Below are 25,464 nucleotides of genomic sequence, written 5' to 3'. Positions count from 1 at the left end.
TATAAAAGTTGTTAAGTAACAAATTTGGGCCTAACTAGCACAACATACAGGTATTTACACAAATGCAGATTTGCTGTGATCTTTAATATTGGGAAGACATCAAAATATGAACCATCTGGTTGGCTGAAGCCCAACCCCCCCAAGACTGAAAGACAAAAAAACCTTGGGGCAGAGTAATATAAATCTCATGTCAGCTCAACTGCCCACATCAGCCCAATAGCATGGCTCAGCCTGGCTGAAAGTGAACAGCAGTCACAACTAAACCAGTCTGGTTGTAGTAATTTTAGCAGCTGCACTTTAAGTTACATTGCAAGTAATTAACCCCAAGTCAACAGGGTATTTCTATAAAGCAGTTGATGACACCAATTTTCTAAATGGATGATGATGAAATACACAGGAAGTCCAAGATGAAAGAGCAGATGAAGATGTGAGATGTTAAAATGATGCGACAAAACAGATATATAAATTAAACAAGAATGTTTAATCAAGACAATCCATTCTTTTTCCTTTTTTTTTTTCTTAAACAGAGGTTCTTCCAGAATTTTTTTAGTTGGAAAATCAAAGCCTATTCCCACAATAGTGAGGCCACTTCTTTCAAGCAGCTCTGTTGTACAACTGTTACCAGGATCCTACACTATTTAAATTGTTTTCTATTGATATTTCTGAACTAAAAAGTTTCAAAATATTGTATAGATTTTATTTGTGCTCCACATATTACAAGCAATTAACAACACAAAGAAAGGTTCAATTCCTCAGCTAGAACACCAAACTCTATACCAAGTATTACATGTACACAATACTTGCACAGTGACAAGCACAAGAAAGTACTAGTTAAGCACTTACTTTCAGATATCCATACCAACTCTTAAAATCCACTTCAATTCTCCCATGCCACCCAGTCCACAATTTAAGGCATCTCCACACAGTCATCCATCCACTGACCCACCCACTCCCACACACACCATTTCTATTGGAGGTGTTCACTCTTACAAAGAAATCACTATGTCAATCAGGTACCATTTATTATTTATCCCTCTAACCGTGTCAGCATTGAGATATGACAGTTAAACCAGTGTTAAATCAATACAATATTTACAGAGCACAGCACATTAAGCTTGAGACACTCACTTGGAGGATAAAACCACATTTTAGAGCAGGACAAAGGTCACCATTATTATGTGTTTGAAAACAGCTATTTACAGGTCCCTATGACATAACTATAGTCTGTACACTGTTCCAATGGGGCAGGCAAAAAGCAGGAAAGGCATTTATTTTAAGGGAATTTAAACATACAATTTGGAAGCATATTATTATGCTACCCTGAACGCCATAAACCACCTTAACATTCTTCAAGGTGGTCTCATATCCTAGAATGGCATGTCCAGCTGATACAAAACAGACAACACAACATTTACTTTGTGGAGAGTGTTTACTCCAGCTATTCAGACATCAGAACTTTGAAGGCAATTCGTCCCAGAAACTTGTCACGGTCATCTTGGTTTTTTAAATTAGGTGAGCCCAGGATCTTACACTCAATTGCTATTTCTTCTTTGGTACCGTTGGGGGTAATTGCTAGTTGGACAGCCACTAGGGGCTGCAAATAGTTAGCCTAGTAAACAGAAAGATGGGGAAAATATTTGAGAGACCAGAGTAAGTTAGCATTAAATTAACATTTAATCCATCAGAACAGTTAGGAAAAAAGCTAATTAAGAACCCAACTTTGAAAAGTCCAATCTCATTCAGGTAAGACACTTTTTCCCCCCCAGGTTAGAAATACATTCTTCATACTATTTCTTAACTAATATATTAAACATAATTTGAGTCACAGAGAGTATCTTCAAGAGGCATATAACTTTACCCATTTCTATTTTATTAGGTCCAATTCTTCTAGAGACTTTCAATGAAAGAACCTCAGAAATTAATGTCTTCCAACCCATTCTTTTGACTCTTCTGCATGTTTTGGGTTTGGTTTGGCAGGGTGTGTGTAATCTGCTACAGAATCCAAGTTTTCTGCAGTTTGAAGTGGGTTTTTTTCTTCCAAAAGCATGATGCAACAAGTACTAATAAACCAGCTACCCTTCTTCCTTATTCCATTTACTTGTTCAGCAACAAACCAGTCTAAAAGGTGCTATCTGTTTAACAGCTTTACACAGAAACCTTTCCTTGGGCACCCTGACAGTATCCTTCCTGCTCAGTCACTTTCAGTGGAACAATATCAATTGGTGACTACTACAAAATTAAAGAATGAGAGTAGAATCAAATTCCTTTCATTTGTCAACCCAATATTGTACCTGACATCCAATTCAGTAAGAACAACTTGCACTCTCTTGTAAAGTGCCTATGAATTAAATAGGAGCTTATTATACACTGCTAAGGCACCCTTTATATGCAATGTTCATGAAGCATTTCCATACTTTATTATTATTTTTAGGTCAGTACTGCTGACTAAGCAAATTTCTCTTCCAGGTAAAAATTCACACAAGTCAGTGGACTAAATACAACACTACAGTATTATGTAAGTAAAACCCAGGGATTTTAATTAAACAAAATTTTCTGTTAAGTCTTTTTCCTTCCTCATTAACTTAAAAAACTCTTTAATACATTTCTGCTGGTTTTAGGCTATCTTCTCTACTGAAGAACAGAGTATTCAAAGTCTCATTTACAAAGGGTTATGTCATGGAAGTAGATGTGCTAAAATCTTTTAATATGAAGTTCTAGTAAGAAGTAGACTGAAGTAGTTGCTTTCATTGAATAGTGTGGTTCTAGATGAGAAGTTTTCCTGTACTCCCAAAGACTTCAGACTGGAAGGGAGGAAATGCAGCTAGGCAAGGCTCCCTCAAAAAACTTTCCAGTTTTAAGGGTGATACCACACTTTGAGTTTTCTAAAAATCAGAACTAAAATTCCCATGTTTCCTCAGGGAGAAAAGTCTTCTCATCATGAAGATTTTTCCAAAGGGGTACACGAATTTCTACGATGTTTTGAAAAGAGATGATACCAGAATAGACTTTTACTCAGTATAAAATTTGGAGGACGAAAGAGAAGAGAGGCAGCATCCTCCTTAACTCTGTCAGATGATCTAAAGGGAACACTCTCCAAGGTCACAGGGTTGGGCTTATTGTACTAAGCAGCAAAAGACAAAGAACCATCCTGGACCACAAAATTGTAGATATTAGTCCTTTTCTGGCTTTTACCTGAACAAGAGCAGCAAGTTCATTCAAATCATCTTGACTCCTTTACAGAATAAAGTAATTTACCAGTTCCACACTGGTATAACATAATTCTGTTGCATAGCCAAGAGATCAATCCAGACCCTTGAGACCTGGTCAAATACTCAAACTTCTCACAACTCTTCCTACTGCCTCTTCTTTTGCTCACTATACTAATGTTAGGAGAATTAGGCCTCACATATGCAAGAATCCCTAAAACCACAGACCCCGTTCCACATGACAAAGGCAACATGAAAGAACAATGAACCAAAAACTGAGGGGGGAGGGAATAACAAAAGGTTTTTTCTATATCACCTAATTCAAGCAAGGAATAGGGTTATGGTTATTCTGCTGATCTTCATTAGTGCCTTTTCATAGTCTTTCATTTCCCATCAGTACAGCAGCAAGATGGGAAATTTTTTAGTAAGGTTTTTCATCCCATCCTTGGTACAAACTGGGTTTTGATATGTCAAGGTCCACAGACGCTGTAGTTTACACTTCTTAGGATAGAAGAAATGCTCTTGCTCTCCTTCCCTATTCTTTCATTCCAAGGAAAGGACAGAGTCTGTACTGACTCCAGCTTTTGGAAGCACAGGCAACTTCTTTTTAATGTGCATGCTGAAGTGAATAGATGGGGTACCAATTCACAACATGGCAACAAAACAGAAAATACAGAACCACCCAGAAGTAATATGAAAGCAAATGCTGAAGATAAACTCCTTCCTCATTAGCAAAAGCCATGGGAGGATAAAAAAGTTAGGGAACTGCTGCAAGTATAGAGTACATTGGAAAATTAACTGACAAAAGAATAATTTAATCCAAAAATCATTTTGGTGAAATTACAACCACCGACCATGGTACATTATGGATCTAACAGACTTGTATTTTAAAAAGTACCTCTATCTTCAGTGGTGAACACTGTTTATTAGACTAAATAATAGTAGGAGGCAATATATAATTTTCTGTTTCATAGAAGGTATAAATTTTCTGCTTGCAGTGATCACAAATTAATGCAAGAAAATCAAAAAATTAACTAAATTCAAGTTTCAAAAGACTGGAGTTTTAAAGAATTGAGTTTTACTTCTTTGTATTCTGTGTTCATAAAGTAGTGTGTTTGGGGTTTTTACAACAGTAATTTAAAAAACTCCAAACCTATCTGCTACTTTGAAGTCCTTCTTCATAAAACAGGGCAAACAGAAAACATGACATGCAGAGCCACAAAGAAATATAATTAACAACACCACAAGGACTCACGAACTTAATATCCTATACAGAAACACCAAGGACAAACTGTTAGAAAGTGTATTGTAATATGAAGACCCAGTTTACTTCTCCTGCCTTTCCCTGCATTCAGAAAGACTCCAAAAGATTTCAGTGAGCAAAAAAGAGCAGCCACTCTCAAGACTGCTGTGTACTGCCACTCCTCCATCAGGACAATGCCCAGTTTGTTCATGTCTGCCAAAGCACAACTCCAGCCTCACCGAGCGCTGTGCAACGTCTGCATCTGCAATATTCCTTAGAAGTACTTCCTTACAAAGTCCAAACTTCAGAATTAACCTGCTACCAGCAACTGTAAATGCACACAGAAACAAAACACTGAAACTGCAGACCATCATTAAGGGATACTTACATGCAAGCTTTTCCCATAGTATGGGAAGTACTTCAAGTCCATCGCGCCGTTAGGAGGAAAATAGTTTATGTTAACCATGCCTTCTTCCTGTAATTGCAGGCAGCAACAAAAGTAGAAATTAACATTTGCTTGCATAAAAATGAGCACAAAATAAAAATGATAATCCAATGATAAAATGCAAAATACCTAAAAAAGGGCAACTGACTTACAAACTCATAGAATAATTCAAACCAGATTTCTTTTGGCAAACGTGCTGCACACATCTGCTGCAGTCATGATTAGCAGTACTACTTAACTTAGCAATCAAGTCGAAGACAGCTTGCCTTCAAAATTATGAGTCAAAGTAATGGGAAAGGGGGAAGAGTATGTTCATTGTAATGAGTAATTTAACATCCCAAGCCCCCTACATACAATTAAAATCCCAAGTATCCCCAAGCAAGCCTGTGTATTTTGGTGAACCATAAGTAACCATATTTTGGTGAACCATGTAAGTATCCCTTTGGTGCCATTTAAGGCCAGGTTTTTAAGCCTCTCAATGATACAAGCCTTCACAAAGAATCACAGACACCTCTCTGAATGGTGTCACTCCAAACATAAGGTACCTTCTTATCCTTCAAAAACAGGCCAGATCAGAAGAAACCCAAATGGTTAAAATGGTGATGTTGCTGGAGTTATACCATCACCTCCAAGGAACAATACATACAGATGCAGGCCTTATCACCCAACTGGCCCCTGCAACCCCAAATCCTAGAGTAAGAAGCAGCTAGCTACAAAGATTCTGCTTAATTTCTGACTAAGAAGTCACTCAATCCATAAAATATACAAAATATGTATGGATGATTGACCTGTCCAGACACAGGCTATCAGTATAGCGAAACACAAACACCTCTCCCTGTATACAACATTTTTCAAGATTGTATATCCTGGTAGAATATCAAACTACTGCAAGTTCAAACCACTAGGAAAAGCCCACATCTAACAGGCCTTTCTGTAATAAATGAAATATATTGCCATAACCAAGGGGAATGTCACTAAAACAACCCCTCCAAAATGCTAAATGTAAGTTCAGAACATCACTGCTTGTTCCATCTAATTCACAAGTTCAAAGTGTAATTAGCAAGTTTGTTTCCCCCCCCACCATTACCATATACTACAGCTGCAATTTTAAACAGATATCCTACAAAGTTCAGAAGGCAACTGCAGTAAGACCAAAACATATTTAAGAACAAGACATGGCTCAAGGTTACCTTCTTTTCACCTCCTCAAAAGAACATACAATATTTTTTTAGGATATGGCCACATTCTCATTCTTTTGCAGTCTAAATTACTGGAATCATTAATATATGTTTATTAATGTTAATTAATATAATTAATATATTGGACCTTGAGCTTGCATATACAACTATTAAGAAGGAATATGTTGATTTTCACCATTATTTATTTTATTTGAAGCTCATGCAGCTGAAAATACTCTTTTCAAGTGTGTTGCTGAAATAATGGTTAAATAATCAGCATCAGGAATAACAAAGGCAAAGTAAATAGGAGTAGTGCTTTCTGGAGCAGCTAAATTCAAGGCATGCATGCAGTCATCACTACACTAAATGTATGCATTAGGCTATCAGTGCAATAGCAGGGAGGCTCTGGGACATGCAGCTGCCTATCTAGTGCAACTGCTGGGGGGGGTCCAGATCTTGAGCAAACAAGCCTAATTAATATCCCTACACAAATAAAAGCAACCAAGAAACACCTAAACAAGCTGCATTTGCTGAAGAACTTCAAGAATCAGTCCATTAGTGAGTGTCACTTGTTCTGCTTATCCTTTAGTTTCCACAGAGCTGCTGACAGTCAGCAAATCTAAAAATCAGACAACTTAGCTGACAGACAGACTTCCACATCACTACCTGGGTCTTACTTAAGATTACTTTAGAAAGAAGAATTTCCCAGATGGTGAAACAATATACAGAGACCCAAAGAAAAGAATTTGGACATGGATGGTCTATAATCACTTGAGAAGAAGAAATGGAGAAGAGCAGCATGCATTAGTAGAAACTGTAAAACAACAGACTGCTGTCACAAAAAGCAAGTTAACTCAGATCCTGAGTGTGCTGACAGAAGCAAGGCACACAAAGTGTCATTCATACAGCTACTCTTCATTCTGGTCAACTAGAAAGTGATACCTAACAAAGTCAAGATGGTCAATAAACAGCAGAAAAAGATGTACTTTGGAATTAAGGATCTTTTCCTTTTCTCTAGTTAAACAAAATAATCCCATCGAATTCACCAGTTTTCAGTAAAGGTTGTTTTAACTTGAAATAAATACTGCGGCAAGATGTTCTAGCACATGTGAAATTGCACAACTCTGGCCCCAAATGGAAGACCTAAAATGCTGATCTTCAAACTTCCTGAAGACAATCTTTTGTTGGTTTGCTTCTCTTTGTGGAGATTCTCAAGACTGCTCCTTGATTAGCTCCTACAGGGTCTAGGAGGAAGAACCAGCTCTAAAGAGTGCCTGACACTACAAAAACTCACTTCCCCCATCTACAGAGATTACAGCTTCAACTGCACGAGGGCAGAGGGAGAAGCATGCCCAGCTACAAGTGTGCTGACTCTGAAATAATCCATCTATCTAAAATTTTTCCATTTCAAAAAATCCCATATAAAAAGTGCAGGGAGAAAAAAGAAGAATCACCTCACAGCAGAATGCCTGAAGAACATAAATTCCACACTGAAAAACTGTAAATGTTTCAGGTGGCCAAGACTTTCAGGACATGCAGACAGAAGCTATTAGCCTAATTTTGTATTTGAGAGACTTGTAAAAGCAAAAATAACATTTACAAGTCAGATGGTGTGTTAAGTCCAGGCAGACACTTCTCCAAATTGCTCTCAATATATGTAGGATTGATGCACAGAAGTTCCATCTGAGCATGAGGAGGAACCTTTTTTTTGTGCAGTCACTGGGCACTGGAATAGGTTGCCCTGAGAGGGTGTGGAGTCTCCTCACAGGAGATATTCCAGAACTGTCTGGACACAACCCTGTGCCATGGGCTCTGGGATGACCCTGCTTGAGGCAGGGAGGTGGGACCAGATGACCACTGTGGTCCCTTCCAACCTTATCTACTCTGTGACTCTTAATTCTAAGAAAAATTTAAAAACAGGTGAAAGGAAAATAAAAATCAGTGAACAGTAAATCTACAGGATGAATTCTAACTGGTACCTAAGCTTTCCTAAGCAAATAAATTACTATGAGCTAGGGTGAGAATAGGCTAATAAAGATAAAATAGATGCATTCAAAGTAGCAAAGCCTGATAAATACTTCCCTGGAAGTCACTAATAGTACTAATAGGATTAGTGATTTTAAAACTCAAAACCATCACATTTGTGTAGATCACAAAAAATTTAAGTGGATACGGTAGCAGAACTTTGTACACCTATAGAAAGAGGAGGCAAGAAAACCCACACAAATCACTTCCATGTATCCCAAAGGGTAAAAAAAAAGAGCAAAACATGCCACCATGATGAGCCAAGTTGTTATCAAACCTACTGTTTTGCTAGTGAAACCAGGAAGAGAGTAAAAAAAAAAGTAGCATCTGCTTTGTATAATTTTTACTATTGTCTCAAGAGTATCCATAGAAGAAGGTGAAGAAATACAATCATAAAATAGGACTGCCATCATTATTTTATAAATTACGTGAAGATTAGCTCTCAGCACATCACAAGGCATTTCTGGTGGAAATGAAGATGAGTGCTCTGGATCCTATTCTGTGTTTCAACAAGGACTTGAGATGCAAACCCAAGTTCATTCATTGATGGCACCAAGCTAATAGTGCAAAGCACTTCAGAGAACTCGATCCCTTTAAAATTATCACAAAAAATGACAGAGAAGGGGCCAAAACCAGCCCAATGAAACTCAAAGCTGTGAACTTCGAGAAATCACATCTACAAATACAGACTGGGAAATAACCAGAAGAATGATTTAAACAATAAAACAATTAAAATAAAGAATAAAGACTAGTGTATTACAAACAGCAAATTCACCTTGCTTTCAATGTGATCACAAAGGGAGAAATGCTGTCATTAACAATACCTCAGGCAAACTTCTGTCCAGTTTGGGATATCACATTGCAAAAAAAAAATTATAAATTAGACAAGTCAAATAAAAAAAGTACTAGTAGAAGTAGAAGGAGCTTAACTGCTTTATTCTATTCAAGAGAACAGTGTGAGGTTTGTGAATGGAAGCAAAGAAATCAGTCTCAAGTAAGAGGAGGAATCACCTTCGTTTGCAATGGACTGTCACAGAGAGATCAAAACTTTCAAAGACTCCACAAAAATCAAGTATTAAAATCTGTGCCTACCACAGGTATCTAGGATGAAAGCAGAAACCCTTACAAGCGCTTGTCTCATTAACTGCTGATATTTTCCAGCCTGCACTTTTATCAGAAGCTAAAAGCCAGGACTCTGCCCCTTGCTCAAGCTACAAACTTACCAACTTTTTCACTGCTCCCCAAGCAGTCTAGGAAAAACACCCATAAGTCAAAGTAATTATTATAATTGCAATAAAACATTCTGTGCAAATCCACTGGTACATAACAAATATGCAAAGATTAGCTGTTATTATAAGTAGTTTATATTTGATTTGAAGGCAACTTTTACTTGAGCGGTAACATTAGTTTCCACACACAGTTGTCTTACCCATCATTTATAAAATTGTATAAGGTGCACTTGCAGCATGGAGAAAAAATAAAAATATAGGTTATGAAATGGGAAAACAAAATATAACTCACAATAAATAAATAAACGAGAGCACAAATACACATGTATGCATCTTCTTCAACTCTAAACCAAGTCAGAGTTCAAACACATTTAAGGATGAAATAACAACCAAAAAATGTTTCTATAAGTACACTGAAAAAAATTAAAGACACTAAAACTAAATTAGACACTCAGTAAGATGAAAAACAAACAGAAGTACAAAACCTCTAAGAAGAAGGGAAGAGTGAATAAACTACTTCATGAGCCATCAATCCCAAGGAAAATAAACAACACACTTATTTCTTACATTCTGAACTGACCTTAGGGGTACACTGTATATGTGGCTCTCCTTCAGGCTTTAATCCAATTACCTAAAAGAAACAAAGTTACAATATTTACAGACCTTTCTTCCCCTTTTCCATTCTTACAGTCTGAATTTGAACTTTTCCTTCATAAATATGAATTCATACAGGGAGCAAATCTATTCAGTGTCATTTTTATCTGAACACAATTTTAAACTAGGACTAAGATTTAAAGTATTGTTAAGTTAAATAGTTTACTCAGGCTAACTCAAAATAGTTACAGTAGTCAGTCACAGAAAGTACTGTTTTCTTATTTAACATTTAGCATGTAACTTTAATAGATCAAGACAGTTAGCAATTCAAGTAACAGGCAACATCACTGAAAAGTCAAATACTTTGTAAGTTTTCTTCATCTTTCATAGTTTAAGAGTTAAAGAATGTATTACATTCTAGTTAAGAGTTCTGGAACAAAAACATTAAGTAAACCACTTCATTTTAGAGAGTGGTCTAGAATCTGTTCCACAGAACAATAAGTAAAAGCAAAGAACAATATACTTTTAAAACAGGATTCAGATATTTTGGTGCAAGCAGTCAAAGCCAATACTTTGTATTGTATTAGAATGCTCAAAAAGGCCACTTCGTATTACTCTGAAATTGCTCAATGTTTCAGTAAATTACACTGTTCAAGAAATGCAAGTATCTTGAGTAGCAAACTGAACACATATTTCAGTCCTTTCCACAGTTTTTTCATTCAGCAGTAGTTGGGAGCATTTGTACTAAGAACTATAAAATAAATAGGCACTTACTCTATTCATTTTCACAAGCACACAGGGAGTTCCTTTAGAATAGCCAAAATTTGTATCTTCCTTCCCAGAGCACTGTCCAAGCTCAGAGAGGTTAAATCGACAAGCCTTTTTAACAGCAGCATCACTCTGATCAAAGATCTTTCCTGAGGTACACTCTATGTTTTGGGACTGCTTTGAATCATTATATGCTATAAAACAAAAACAGCTTGTAAATCAATGGCACAAAACATATAAGTAGCCAAAACCTTAAGATGCCTATATAAGTAACTGTCGTGCTACTTCCCTAAGAGTTTTCTCAAAGTAGTATTTTCAGAGCACTGTCTTTTACATCCAACTTAACACTTTATCAAAGCCTATAGACAAATAGCAATGTACTTAAATGAAAAATAAAGAATACTACAGAAGCATTAATAATTTCCTGCTTTTTAAATTGTAACAATAATCGCAACCTCATTAACTTTTGTAGATAAACTAAGTATGTACTCTAAGCCAATAATGTATTAAAATACAAACAATCAAGTTTTCACCTGGAAACTCAACCAATTTTCCCTTTGCACACGTTTCTTTTACAAATACACACAAAAACTTAGAAGTATTTCAATAATTGATATCAAATTATCTCTACACTTACATCAGGTAGTATAATTGATGCTTTACTAACATCTCAAGTTGTTTCTCACTTTTGTTTCTGAAGTGCACAGACCACTATCACAAATGCTAAAATACACTCATAAGATACTTCGTGTATTCTCCTCCTCCCTTACACCCCAGGCTCCCAGCTAATAAGGTAAAATGGAGAAAGGGAAAGTTTATCCTCAGTGCAAGACCCACAGAACTGCAGGACAGGCAGGTAGTCATGAAATGCAGCATTCCTCCCAGGAACCCTTGGCACAGCTCTCAAAGAAAAGCCTACTCATAGAACCTTTTAGTCGGCACAAAACTGTGAATACGGAAGATTCAAGCAGAGCTGTAGCTAACAAAGCAATTCATGCACACAGGTGAGATTTCACAGCACCTTCTTCATTCTGACTTACAACTTATGGGGGCTTAAACTTATAATGTATGACAAACCAGAGATTTTGCCATCCTTCAGACTTGTCCTGTGTTATCTTTTCTCCATATTCTAAATTCAGTGTTTTAATATTTCTCTGTAGATATTGTGTATCAGAGTGAAAAACCAAGAAATTGCAATTAATGTCAATTTTTTGTGCCTCATTTTTCAGACACTCAAATTCTTCAGACTGAAGTATTCTCACTAGTTACCGAATCATTTAGATTAAGATTAATCAGATAAGTCTTGATAAACTTGATAGTCTTGAATACTAACAAAGTATTATTATATTATCAAATACAAGACCTATCTTTTTTAAATTGAATTCTTTCAGCATACGTAATTTCTACATCTTACAGTATTTAACCACATCACCCAAAACTCTCCGTTATGTATTACGCTATTCCTCACACTCACAGCTCCCTGTCCAATACATTATACAGGCATTATACTTTTTTTGCAACATACAGACTTTTAGAACACACCTACAGTAATCCTGAACTTGCATTAGTCTCCATTAGCAATTAGTAACTACAAGCAAGAAATGAAATTATGTACTCAAGATGAAGACTCCTAAATTGCTTGGGCAATTGTAACTTACATTCAAGGAAGTTTTGAAGTGTAGTAACATATTCTGAATATGACTGGCTGTCACTCCTGTTAAAGTAAAATTCCAATGCAGTGTCTGGCTTTGGGGAGATCATAAGTCCTTAAAAAGAAAAAGTTCAAGTTAGGAACTAAGCAACTTATCTTTCCTCCACCACTCTAACCCCTACTCAAATATCCATAAATTGGAAAATGTCTATCATCTGTAAAGAAACATTAATGTTACCCCCATATTCCACAGTACTTTGTGTGGAAGGTACTTCGTGTTTGCAGCCAGTAATCAAAATCAGCATTACATAAATTAACATTTAAATCCAACCCAATGTATAACTGCAATTCACAAACCAAACCCAAGTGATTAGGGAAAGCAAAATCAGCAGTTTAATCACTTTCAATCAAAGATTTTTATTGATCCGTTTTCCACACTCAGCAAATTAAGCTTAAAAAATAATTGAAAAAAATAACCAAGAGCACACCCAGAAAACCTTCACTTCAAGCAATAGTTCAAAGCTTTAGGCAATACAGAGTGAAGCTATGATTGCATTATTCTCATAGAAATACAGAAAAAATATTTTAAAACATTTTGATTATTAATGAAGGCGGCTTGAAAGTTACCCCAGTCAAAACCGACAAACCAAGTTAGTTTTCAGTCTTCTCTTCCATCTCCTCAAACAAAGTTTAGGTGCCACCTGTTCCACGGAGAACACAAGACGCTTTACACAGCCACAGGGGCTCGGCTCAGCCAGGCCTGGGAACTGAGAACACCCCAGAGCTGCCTCGTGTCCCCTGGGGCACCCTGTCAAACCCCTCTGCTTCCCAGAATACAGCCCAGAAAACTGCAGAGTTCAATCTTAGGGATTGCTCTGGAGCAGGTGAAAGCAAAATGCACACTGATACACCAGCCTGTGCCAGCTGGAGCTGTCACACCGGTACCTGATGCTTCTATTATTCATCACAGCTTCAGCAGCAGATAAAATAGCACTACAACACCTGATACTGCAGCAGAGATTGAGTTCAAAAAAGGATGTATAACTGATTGGGTTTTTTCACAGTATCTTAAGGGAACTCTTATTTAATATAAATAATTAGCACAGATGAAAACCCCGCAGTTGTGATTGAGTGTCCATGCATCTGTCTCTAAGTACACCTAAAAGTGGACATTGCAGTTGCACAAGGGAAAAAACCCCAAAAACCAAAAAAAAAAAAAAAAAAAAAAAAAAAATCCAAAACCCAACCTATATTTCAGCAGATTCATTTTCTTCTAAATTAGAATATTAAAATTGTTCGATCAAAGTCAAATTCGCCATAAAGGAAGAAGCTGCAATTACACAACAACTGATTGTATCATCTTAGGATGCCATGTAGTTTTCCTATTCTCTGGCAAAACCAATTAAAACTGGATTCCCAAATGAATTAAGGCAGAAAACAAAAATCTTTAAAAAATTAAACCAGGCCATCTTTGTAAAAAAATATGTGTTTAAGAAAGTAAGACTGCAGTGGGAAGATAAAGCTAGGTTACTGCAGTTAACCATCACAGTAAGGTTTTGTAAAGCATTTCGAGAGTCCAGTTCAGCAGCCCAGGTCTCTTAAGGATTTACTGACAGAAATGGCCAAGCTTCTCATCTAAAGGCAGAAATTATTAACAAATACTTGCAACTTGCAAATAATAAACATCTGTACTAGAAATTCATCACTGACAAATGTCTTTCAGCTTTTTTTTTAAAAATACAATTTAATGTTTCTTATTCTAGGTATTTTATAGGATTATAAATAAATCATAAACCCCCTTTTTTGCAATAACAGTATTTAAATTACTTCCACGGAAGCCACAAGTAAAGGCCTTAATGACTGATAGTCCATATAAAGCTACAAACACTGTTTTGATTGCAGACTACTTTATACCATTACAGTAATTTTCAGGCCTTCACACTGAACTGGGATTCAACAAAATAAAAGGCAATTAGTAGCAGGGCTGAAAAAATCACTGAAGATGTTTTACACATTAGGAACTTTTCAGGGATAAGAGATTACTAGCTACAGAACTATAATGTAAATGAAGGACTGAAAAAGTATTTTTCAAAGGGAATATGACAAAATAACAAAACTACTAATCAATGAATGAAAAAAATAATTTGAAGGTATTTCCTGCTTCAGGGAAATGTCAGAAATATCCTAAGAAGAGGGGACTGCTCCACTTTTAGTGGATTATATTCTGCCTAAAAACTACGGTGCATATTCTACAGAAAAAGCTATTTGAAGGACTGATGCATAGACTCAGAGATTGAGGATTTGAGCTCTTCTGGAGGAATTGAATTAACAGCCTCAGCACAGGATCACATCTAGGATTGCAAAACAGATCACATTATTTTACAATTCCAGGAGGAATTTAACAAAAAAGGTTTAAATATCATCTGGATTTGATTTGTACTATTATAACCCAGTGTACAAAGCAAGTCAGATATCAATCATAAAGTAAATCAATTGTGAGATTTCTAAGTATGTTTAACAAGAGTAGAACCTTTGACCTACGGCATCCAGGTTTTGTGTGTAGATTTTAGGGTTTTTTAAAGAATTTAAGTTTACAGCCAGGAACATTACATGTCTCACTGCAAATGAAAAACGACAGTTAAAGAGAAACATTAAAACAGAAACAAGCAATTTGATTAACTTCAATGTAAGAGTTACTAAAGACATGGTTAATGAACAGATTTAATTCAGAAATGTTACAGGAATTCTTCAATTAAAAACTAATTGTGGCATACATACTTTTAAAAACAAACATCCCTTATGGCTTATTTCAAAACCAAGAAAAAGTAATACCCTGAACTGCATGAGATAAGAAATGTCACTCCAGCCCAGCATTAAGCCACAGCTACCCACAGCTCCATCCATTATGACGCTTCTGACTTCCTCAACAGACACAATGGAAATGGGGAGAAAAGGTCAACTAAGCCAGCTTTTTTCCCTCCTTTATTTTTCTTCCTTTTTTAAAAATTTTTCTTTCCAGCATCTTGCCCATTCTCAGCTTGAAAAAAACAGCACAAATCCTCAAAATCCTTTACAATATGACACTTGTTAGAGAAGCCAGAACACTACAGCAAAATAAATTTTGTTCAAAATCCAGAGATGATTATCACATTGGCCCAACTGCAACTTGCTCACACAAAGACCACTGTGGCATCTTAAGTGTGGATACACCTGCAAAATGATGTTCAATTTTAAGAGCTTTGCATTCAACAAAAGGAATAAGTATTTTAAAAAATAATGTCTCACTTCCACCAATATATTATTCTGGGGAAGACAAACACCTTATTACTCATTCTTATTTGTACAGGGTTTCTTTTTAACACACAGTTCCTTGAAGCAGCCACCAGTGAGACAGGTGGGCAGTGCACAAAGGAAGCAAGACACCCCTTTCAGTGGCAGCTATGTGTTACACAGACTTAGCTTCATCATAAATCAGGACCCTTTCTCTGGTGGATCCCTACGTAACAGGCGGACAATCCCTGAAATCCACAGACATTCCATGTCAGTTGGAAACTACCTAATACTGCAATAAAAACTCTGCAAAAGGCCTCTGTACCACAGTCCTTACATACCCTTGAGCACATCACACCCACAGTATGGCCTTCCTGTACCTTCTGCAAAGGATCAAACACTAATCAAGGTGGCCTTCCATCTGATGCAAGAGAACTGGTATAAACTATCTTTAAAGCAATTTGATTAAATTATAAGCCCACTTCTACATCAGCATGCTGTATGGATCTGCAGGCAAAATTGTGGTCTAAATGACAAATTCAACCGACAGGAGCTCAGAGAAAAAAAACAAACCAGCAGAAGTTAGTACATACACACAAAAAGCTGCCTGAATTTATGCTATAAACATGTATAACTTGCCTCACACCAAGGTTTACCTTTGCAACCTGCAACTAACTGAATAATGATTTCCTATAAGTAGTTCATACTTAAAAAAAGCTCTCAAATGAACCTCAGTTGTTAAACCAGACAGAGGTTTATGAAAAAATAAATACAGTGTTACCTGGACTAGAAATCCGGTCACGGTATTTCGGTATATCACTGCTCAGTGTCTGAAGCATAACCCACATCGTGAATGTGAAGAGTGCTGCTAGGAAGCCATAGAACACCAGATAGAATAGCAAGATCAATCCTGTTAAAAAAAAAAAACAAAAAAACACCAACCTAAAATTACTATTTTTGTTTCATCCAATTCCATTAGCTATTTTGAAAATCAAAAATGGGAAATTAGCAATACAATGTTTGTAGTCATAAACACGCCTTTAGCATACATATGTAATGCACAGTGCACAATAATAGATACAAAGAGGTTTTTTTAATACTTTCTGATTCTTAAAGGGCATTTTGGCATTTCTATTTTTAAGAGAAGCATTAAAAACCACTCTTTAGGCTATACAGGAAAGCTGGCAAAAATGACTAAGCAGTGCATTAGAAAAAAAATAAACTCACTTGTTTACTGGAATTTTAGCTTTGTATCTGGTTGTTGGGAAGATGAAAGAACTGAGGGAAAAGATAAAATTATTACACTGGATCCAGACCAGGGAGGAAGCAATTGGTGCTTTAATAACACAGTTGATATTTGAGGAACTCCACAAAGAGCAGTCCACACACATCTGTTACAAATACTTCTCAAGGTGAAAATGCTTTCTGCCACATGTTTTTGAAAACAAACCAAGCCTTCTCTTCAGATTTGTCCAGCCTAACACACACACCTGCTTTACCAATCTACCCCAGGGACCCAACAAGCCCACCAAATCACACAGATATTACCAGCTTCAACTTATTTCATTAACTCAGTACCAACCCAAAAAGTATGCATGGGATTCTGTTTTAAGACTGAGTATCTGAAACTTAAGGACACATTCAGAGACTGTCAAAAGCAGACTGGATGCTTGGACTGAGAGCCATCTTTAAAACTGTTTTAATTCGAAAACATAACCAAATGGTTGACAGAAATTCAATTTTTATTGGATATTCTAGCTGTAAGGTTGCTATCAGAAGCCAGAGATGTAACTCGGGCATGAAGAAAAGCACTTCAAAACCATTATGCAGCATCCTATCACTGGCACTTCATTATGCGAGAGAATCAAGTGCAGAACTTTTAAACCTTTCACGGAAAAGGAAAGGGCAAAAAGCAAACTGTACCCCAGTGCTATGCACTGTCTTCTGGAAAATGACAAAAGGAAGCCTAAACCCTGGCTCCTGTCCCAGAAACTATGCTTGCATTTTGCACTGAATTAAGTCTCGAGTGTAGTAGGGTCCCCAGAAACCCGTGACTGCTAAAAATCCAAGTACTCATTTTATTTCTCCCAAAAGAATTCTTTGTACATCTATTAAAATAATGACGTAGTTTCCAAATTCTTTACTCTAAGTAAAGTTCTCAACAGCACCAAACTGAATGTCAGTGGATTTTCGGTTTGGTTTTAGTTTTCAGTCACATGTTGAGGAAGTTACCTGCCAATCTGCAATAACCCAAAAATTATCAGCTATTTAAAATATATTTGAGACCACCAAGGTGTAAGATTCTATGCAACAATTAGAAGTAGCAAAGTATGCAAACAGAAAAACAAGACTACTCTATAATGAACAAGACAGCTGGACATCTATTGTGAATGATTGCTAAGGTTATTTAGAAGCTATTTAGCTACTATAATGAGAATATAAAGACAATAGTAGAAATTCTAGTCAGCAAAAGCCATTACAAAAGTTGCACCTGCATTTGGCACAGCAGCAATCTCCGTCTTACCTATAAGCTTATAAATGCTTTAACTGGATTCAAAACAGAACAAAGATCTTCCAATCAATAGCTAATGTGTTCTGGGTATTAAAAAACCAACCAACCAACCAACAAAAAATCTCCCTTACAAAACCTCTGGTCAGCCCACATTTTGATCCATATAAGTTAAGCTACTAGATACTTTCCTCAAACTATCTAGAAAGTACACTTTCCATCAGGCAACCAAGACATTCATCAAACAGCCCCAATGCAACAGAAGAATTTGATATGTAAGATAAGTGCTACTGTGGCAAGTAAAAGCAAGAAAATGAGGGAAAATTATTTCAGAATACACCTGTATTTTAATTTCTATAACAACAAGCCAAACGTCATTGGAAAAAGAAAAAACTGGTGAACATAACATGGGTAATCAGAGCACCATGGTGTGCAGTTCTAAGCAGACATGGCTCTAAGAAGAGCTCTGCTTTGGGCCAAGAGTACCTGACCCCGAAGAGCAGCTCTCCGCCATGGGGCCACTGGACCCACACCAGCACAGGGCTAACAGTGGTCCCCACTCTGCCGGGGAGACCACGGCACCGTCGCCAGCCCCTCTCCCTCCCAGCTGCAGCCCACCCACCGGGAACAGCAGCAGGAACACGCCTGGAAAGGCTGTTTCTATTCACGGCCCTGAAGCTCCACCAGCCTCCCCCAGCCCAGCAAAGCGCATGCGTGCTCACACGTGGATTATTTTTAATCTTTATTTTAATATGGCTTGTAAATGTACTGCACAACGCTGACCACTAAACTGACCCATTTACACTGCTTTGCCACATTAAAAAGAAGGGGAAAAAAACAAACGACAAAAATCCCCTCTGCACCTTCCAACAGCCCCAAACTGAGTAAGCTGCTCTTTGTGAGCCTATTAGTACTAATTATCCTTAGCTAATCACAGTGAGCAAGCCATAACCTGTCAAGAAACTCTGCCAAAATAATATCACATAACACTGGGTTTCTTGTCAGGAAACAAGATGTACCCAAGTAACAGAGAAAAGCCATCTTCCGTATTTCCCCCAAACAAAGTACAGCTTCCACATCTAAAATGCAACCCAATTCAATTGTTGTAGAACACCTTGTACATCAAAACAATAACACAAGAAAAACTTGAAACCAAAATTTTGCATTACAATTTACCTAATTGGTTTGGTTTGCTTTCCTTTTTGCAGAGCATCACAGTACATAAAACACTTATTCATATCCTAACCACGTCGACAAGCAAGTCAAATCTGGAAAACTTCAATTTCTGAACCAGTATGTTGGTACTGTCATTAGCTGGAATTCATCTGCAGGAATTAAAACTCTTCTCCACTGTGAAAATTAGAATTTCTGACTCTGGTGAATGCAAGCTATCACATACCTGGCCATCATTTCCATGAGATACAAGCTTTCCAAACCTTATATGGCAAAAGCAGTGAAAAGCATGTTACTCTGGCATAAACCAGACTGGCAAATCCACCTATATGTAATGCATAGTTAGATATATACAGGTATCAACATAAACACCCCTACAAACAGGGTAGCAACTATTCAACATTACCTGCAACAACAAAAACTCTATTTTTATGGTTTGTTGGATTCCATGCTGCACTGATCCTATCGCCTGCATGACTGTCCTTCAGCATCTTAAACGAGTGGGATTTAAACACCCAAGTGATGTTCCTACTGACTACTACCAGTACCAGGAACATCTAGGAGTTTCAGTCCACCTGCAGATTATTTCCTTACTTTAACCTAACATAACTATACACATGAAATAATCACTACTCTTATTTCTTGGACGCTCAAGAATTACTGTTTTCCAGATTTAGGTGACAGCAGAGACAGGAAGAGAAAGTCACAAAAGCCAGGGTCTGATGCCATGCTTAATTATTTAGAACACCCACCACTACAAAATACACTTACTGTACTACTAGAGCATAGTGGTATCTGTAACAAGACAAAGCAAGATGCCTTTTCTCAGAGCAATTGGAACCAATAAAATATTCTATGGCAATGGCAGACAGTGATGCCAGAATGTTTAATACTACACTACTCACAAAGTAATCTAAATGACAATAAATCCCTGCTCAAAACACCAAAAAAGAATAACCATGTCAGAAAAGCAGTTAAAAATCTGACAGCACTTTTTTTGTCTTCATTGAATTCCAACCAGGAATTCAGTGAAGACAAAAAAAAGATGTAAAGCTGGATCCTTTGTTATGGTGGCCAACAAGAGTGTAATTCCTTCAACATGGTGGGAAGCTTTCCAAAAAATAAGGTGTTGTGTTCCGTTGGTAACGTTTTTGTTTGTTTGTAATTACAAACACATATCTGTACACCAAAGAATACAACTAAGCATTCAAAAAAAAAAAAAAAAATCAGTAGGTCTGATTTTCTATGTACTTCAAGGCAATGCTATCTCTATCTCAAACACCCTGACACAACCAGATCTACAGAACCACTTAAAAACACTTGGCATGACATCTATTGAGACCAGAGATGAAGCACCGTTCCAGTCTATATTGCCCTTCTTTTTGGCACAAATGATTTTTTCGGTAACCTTGCGCAAAAAGAATGAACTATCTTGTTAAGACAGTGTACACATCTGAGTATGCAGTGAGCATCTCATTACAAGACGTTTATGATGCTCTCACTCCATTCTTGCTAACTCCAGGCAGACACAGCACCTTGCCATTTCAGGCAGACACAGATCTTCCTTTCCCCTGCAGGAACCCTCACCCAGCAGTCAGCCCAATCTGCCTTTCTCTGCTCCACCTGATTAAACGCTGGGCGTACCCCAGACCCACCCTCGTTCCCACCAGCTCTTCGAGGGCTATCAGCACCCCTCATGCCTTGCTGCTGAGAACAGCACGGCCTCAGGTCAGCAGTTTTCCCCAGTAGTTTCTGTCTCTTTTAATATAACAAATGATTATGCCAAATAATTAAAAATAGAAGAGGTGGGGGTGGGGGGGGCGTATGTGTAGGTTTGGGTATCAACCTGTGAAAGATTCAAACTAAAGTACTCCTCAAGTCTGCAAAAAAAATAAGCTGAAAGTCTTAAAATTTTTTTTCTGCCAGAGGAGACACATTACAGAGTTTTCACCAACCAGGAAAAAGCAACACCCAACTCTAAAATGCAACCTCTGTTACATGACAAATGAGTGGAGGAACCACTTGTGTTTGATCTTTTCACAAACCCTGCCGTGGAAATGGCAGATAGGGGAGTACTCCAATGCCACAGCACTGGGATTCACAGAGGATCACTGCCTTGCAGTTACCATTTACGTAAGTCCCCGGGACTGTGTCAGACTAGGGCAAAACATGCACATACTGTGAATAATTACTTAACGGTTCCTCTACTGCTCCTGTCTTATTTCTGTGAGGAAGCTGTCTTGAGACAAGAGAAATAGGCACAGAAGAACCAGAGCCAGCTGAATTCTCATCGTGCTGCCCCTGGAGACAGGACAACCCAGCAGACTGGCAACCAGAGCTCTCCTCCCCTGTGTCCTCGCCTTTCAGCTCAGAGACCAGCAACAGAAAAGGAACTGCAGTCAGGGAGAGAGCTCTAAGCTCACACCTCTACTGGAAGAGCAGGAGACCAAACCCTACATATCCTCCTGTGCCAACAGAGCCACCCAATTAGTGTCCTGCCATTAAAAAGTAAAACCAAACAGAATGCCACACACCGTGACCCAAAAGAGTCAGACCATAATTAAATTAAGTAAGCACAGTATGTTAATAATGGAATGCCAAAACCAAACAAATATTGATGACAAAAATACACTGAAAATAAGGTGTTACTGGATCTTCACTGCCTGATGTCCAGGCTGAGGAAATGGTGTATAGCAGTAACCACATGCCAATCACCAAAACTACTAAATAAAACTTCTTAATGGAGTAAAATTATTTGACTTGCCTACACAAAGCAAAATTATTCAAACTGTCTATAGATACTTTCTCAAGTAGCTGTAGAAACTCAACTGCCAACTAAGCCATCTCAACTTGAAATGTTATCTATTGGCCTTGGTCTAACTTGGATGGACTAGTAACATCCCAAGTGACTTATCCCACAAGATGGATTTAAACAGAGCAATTGGTTTCATCTTCGCCTTAAAAAAAAAAAAAAAAAAAACAACAACAAAAAAACCCAAAAAAAAAAACAAACCAAAAAAAAACCCACCACAAAACTGCAAGCTATTTCTAACATATCTACAGTCTGTGCTGCTCAGCCTCATGACACAGACAGACTTCTGCAATCCACACACCCGGCCCACGCACTTGAGGAAACCTGCCTGTGCAGAAAGATCCCTTAGACAACAGCATAGTGGAAATTTCCTATCCTTTGCTATTCAACCGGCAGAGTAGCCGCAAGCTCTTATTTCCATGTGAATGGAGGGGAACTCCTGTAAGAGCTCGGGCCCTCTCCTGACAGACAGGAGACACTGGCACGGCAGAGAAAGCACACCCCATGCACAGTCCGCTTAAAGCTCCTCCTCGCTATTTCAACACCAGTATTCATTGAGATCGTGTCAAGGCCAAGGATGTATTGGCCTGCTCCTTAACGCCACGCTGAGAGCCGTGTTGGTTTTGTAAGCACAACTATTACGTACCCCAACTACATCCAAGTTCTGGGAGGAGACGCAGCATTTTCTGAAGTCAGTAAATACGTCCCAGGAGGGCTGAAGAATCATCCTAATATTAAGCATTTGTATAACTGTTTAATATGAGAAAACACACTCGGAAAATCCAAATATTTTTATTGGAAGCAACCAGATTACGATAACATGCTTTCCAGCTCAGAAGAAAGCAATAGGATGACTACCTGAAAATAGGAAAACAAACACTGCCTTCACAGGTTTTACTGGAAAGCCTTCATTTAAAGCTTCCTTTAAAAAAAATAAAAGGCCCAAGAAGCCCTTCGCTGGAACAAATTTAGCACGATGACGCACAACCACACACAACGATCACTTTCTGGAATTGGGGCTCATTAACTTTCGGGGAAGGGGGTTGGGGGTTTTCCTTCGCTGTCCCTCGGCGACCTGCGGCTCGCAGTACAAAGGCAATGGGCGCTCATTCATTGCGGATCCCGAGCGGCGCGGGGCCGGGCAGGGCCGGAGCGGGGCGCTGCCCCGGCACAGGCGGGCGATGCGGCGGGCGATGCCGCGGGCGGGGCCGCCCCGCACCTCGCGGCGGAAGCCCGTCACGGCCGCACCGCGGCGGCCCCCGGGGCGGCCCGGGCGGAGCGGGCGGCAGAGGAGCCCCCGGGCCCGCACGGGCTGAGGGGCGGGCGCCGAGTCCGCTCGGGACGCGCCCCGGGAACTCCCCCTTCCCCCGACCCCCGCCGCCGCTGTCACGGACGGAGCTATTTTTAGACCGGCGGTTGTAACGGACACCGGGGCGCGTGCGCCGCCGCCGCCGCCGCGCGGGCCGCCTCACCTGTGCGCCGCCCCCGGGGCCCCTCCCGCCTCCAGCGGCATCCCTCCGGCATCCCTCCGGCATCCCGGCCCCTCGTCCCCGCGGGGCACCGCCCGCCCGGCCCCTCGTCCCCGCGGGGGGCTCTCCCGCATCCCGCCCCCGCTCCCTGCCGCCCCCCGGCTCCGCCGGCGCCTCGCCCCGCCCTCGCCCCCCGCGGCAGCCCTTACCCCAGCTCTTCGCCGTGCGCCCCAGGAACTCGCCGCTGTTGGGGTTGTAGATGAACTGCCGCCACTCGGCCATGCTCTGGCGGAAGGGCTTCTTCGTTTCCTTCGACATGGCGAGGCGAGGAGCGGCTGCGTCGCGTACTCCGGCGATAGAGCCTCCCCGGCAAAGAAAGCCGCAAGCAGCGCCCGCTCCCAACCGCTAAGTAACTGCGGCCGCGGCGCCCGGCGGGAGAGCGGGCGGGGGCCGGGCACGCCGGGACCTTCCCCAATCCCGCCCTCCTTCCCTCTTGGCGCCCCCCGCGCCGGGCGGGCCCCGCCGCGCTCCGCCCACACCCTGCCGGCCCGCCGCGCGCCCCCCTGCCGGCCAGCGCCGCCCTGCCGCGGGGGCCGCGCCGAGCGCGGGCACGGCATCGCGGCCGCACGGGGCCCAGGCCACACGGGGCCCAGGCCACACGGGGCCCACGGCCACACGGGGCCCACGGCCACACCGCCACACAGCCTCCACGGGCCCTCATGGCCACACGGGGCCACACGGCCACACAGCCCCCACGGCCACACGGGGCCCAGGCCACACGGGGCCCACGGCCACACGGGGCCCAGGCCACACGGCCCCACGGGGCCCACGGGCCAAACAGCCCCCACGGCCCTCATGGCCCCACGGCCCCCCACGGGGCCCACGGCCCACACAGCCCCCACGGCCCTCATGGCCCCACGGGCCCACACAGCCCCCACGCCCCACACGGCCCCCAGGGCCTCCACGGCCCACACGGCCCCCCACGGCACGGCCCTCACGGCCCCACAGCCCCCACACGGCCCCCAGGGCCTCCACGGCCCACACGGCCCCACAGCCCCCACACGGCCCCCACGGCCCTCATGGCCCCACGGGGCCCACGGGCCCACACAGCCCCCACGGCCCTCATGGCCCCACGGGCCCACACGGCCCACACGGCCCCCCACGGCACGGCCCTCACGGCCCCACAGCCCCCACACGGCCCCCAGGGCCTCCACGGCCCACACGGCCCCACAGCCCCCACACGGCCCCCACGGCCCCACGGTCCGGCCGCCGCTCCCCGGGCCCGCCCGGCCCCTCCCGGCCCGGCTCCGGGCACCGCGACCCCGCCGTGTGCCCGGCCGCTGCGGCGCCGGGGATGCTGCGCCCTGGGGCGGATCCTGATGCACAACCATCTTAGAGAAGTGCTCGGGGACAGAAAGGCTGGCAAGTGTAACCCCCATCTCGGCGCTCCCCGCGATCCTGCACCGCCCCGAAACACGGGGTGACAGAACACGAGTGTGTCAGGATGCTACAGAAGGGCTGTTGGTAAGGTGGCTCCTGGAGCTTAAGGGCTCAGAAAGTCCCTTGCTGTCACGCTCCTGAGGGTCTGAATAACACAGCCACAACCCCCCTCCCCCGGCTGGCAGCACAGGAGCAGCCTCCATTTACTCTCTGGCACCCATCCTCTTTCCCCAGTACGAAGTGGAGCACCCCCAGCCCCGGGGCTCAGCTCCAATGGGTTCTCCCTCTCACAGAGGTCTCAGCCGGAGTCAATAATGGCATTAACTAGAAAAAGTCAAGTGTGACAGGAGAGCTCCTGCATCAAAGCAGTTCTTAAAAATAGTAAGAGACCAAACCCGAGTGAAAAAACTACACTAGAGGACATCTTAAAAATGTAAGAGAAGCAATTTAAG

The 25,464-nt window shown here is 41.0% G+C and overlaps 1 protein-coding gene across 2 annotated transcripts; it reads right to left on the bottom strand.

The window, feature by feature from the left end:
- Positions 1-462: 462 nt before the first annotated feature.
- ATP1B3 (ATPase Na+/K+ transporting subunit beta 3) lies at positions 463-24,071 on the bottom strand. Of its 2 annotated transcripts, XM_066326332.1 has the most exons (8): positions 23,782-24,071; positions 16,391-16,519; positions 12,347-12,454; positions 10,695-10,882; positions 9,907-9,957; positions 9,321-9,347; positions 4,838-4,924; positions 463-1,609 (listed from the first exon to the last, which is right to left on the bottom strand). In XM_066326332.1, the coding sequence occupies exons 1-8, from the start codon at positions 23,888-23,890 to the stop codon at positions 1,439-1,441; spliced, it is 870 nt and encodes a 289-aa protein (XP_066182429.1). In that variant the 5' UTR covers positions 23,891-24,071; the 3' UTR covers positions 463-1,438. The 2 variants fall into 2 exon arrangements, with proteins under 2 accessions (XP_066182429.1, XP_066182430.1); XM_066326333.1 differs by lacking the exon at positions 9,321-9,347 and having other exon boundaries at positions 23,782-24,070.
- Between the last annotated feature and the right edge of the window lie 1,393 nt (positions 24,072-25,464).

Source organism: Sylvia atricapilla, chromosome 10 (genome assembly GCF_009819655.1).
Source record: "Sylvia atricapilla isolate bSylAtr1 chromosome 10, bSylAtr1.pri, whole genome shotgun sequence".
In the NCBI taxonomy this organism is placed as follows: domain Eukaryota; kingdom Metazoa; phylum Chordata; class Aves; order Passeriformes; family Sylviidae; genus Sylvia; species Sylvia atricapilla.
Note: the sequence above shows the minus strand (reverse complement) of the source record. Positions and strands in the feature narration are given on the sequence as shown.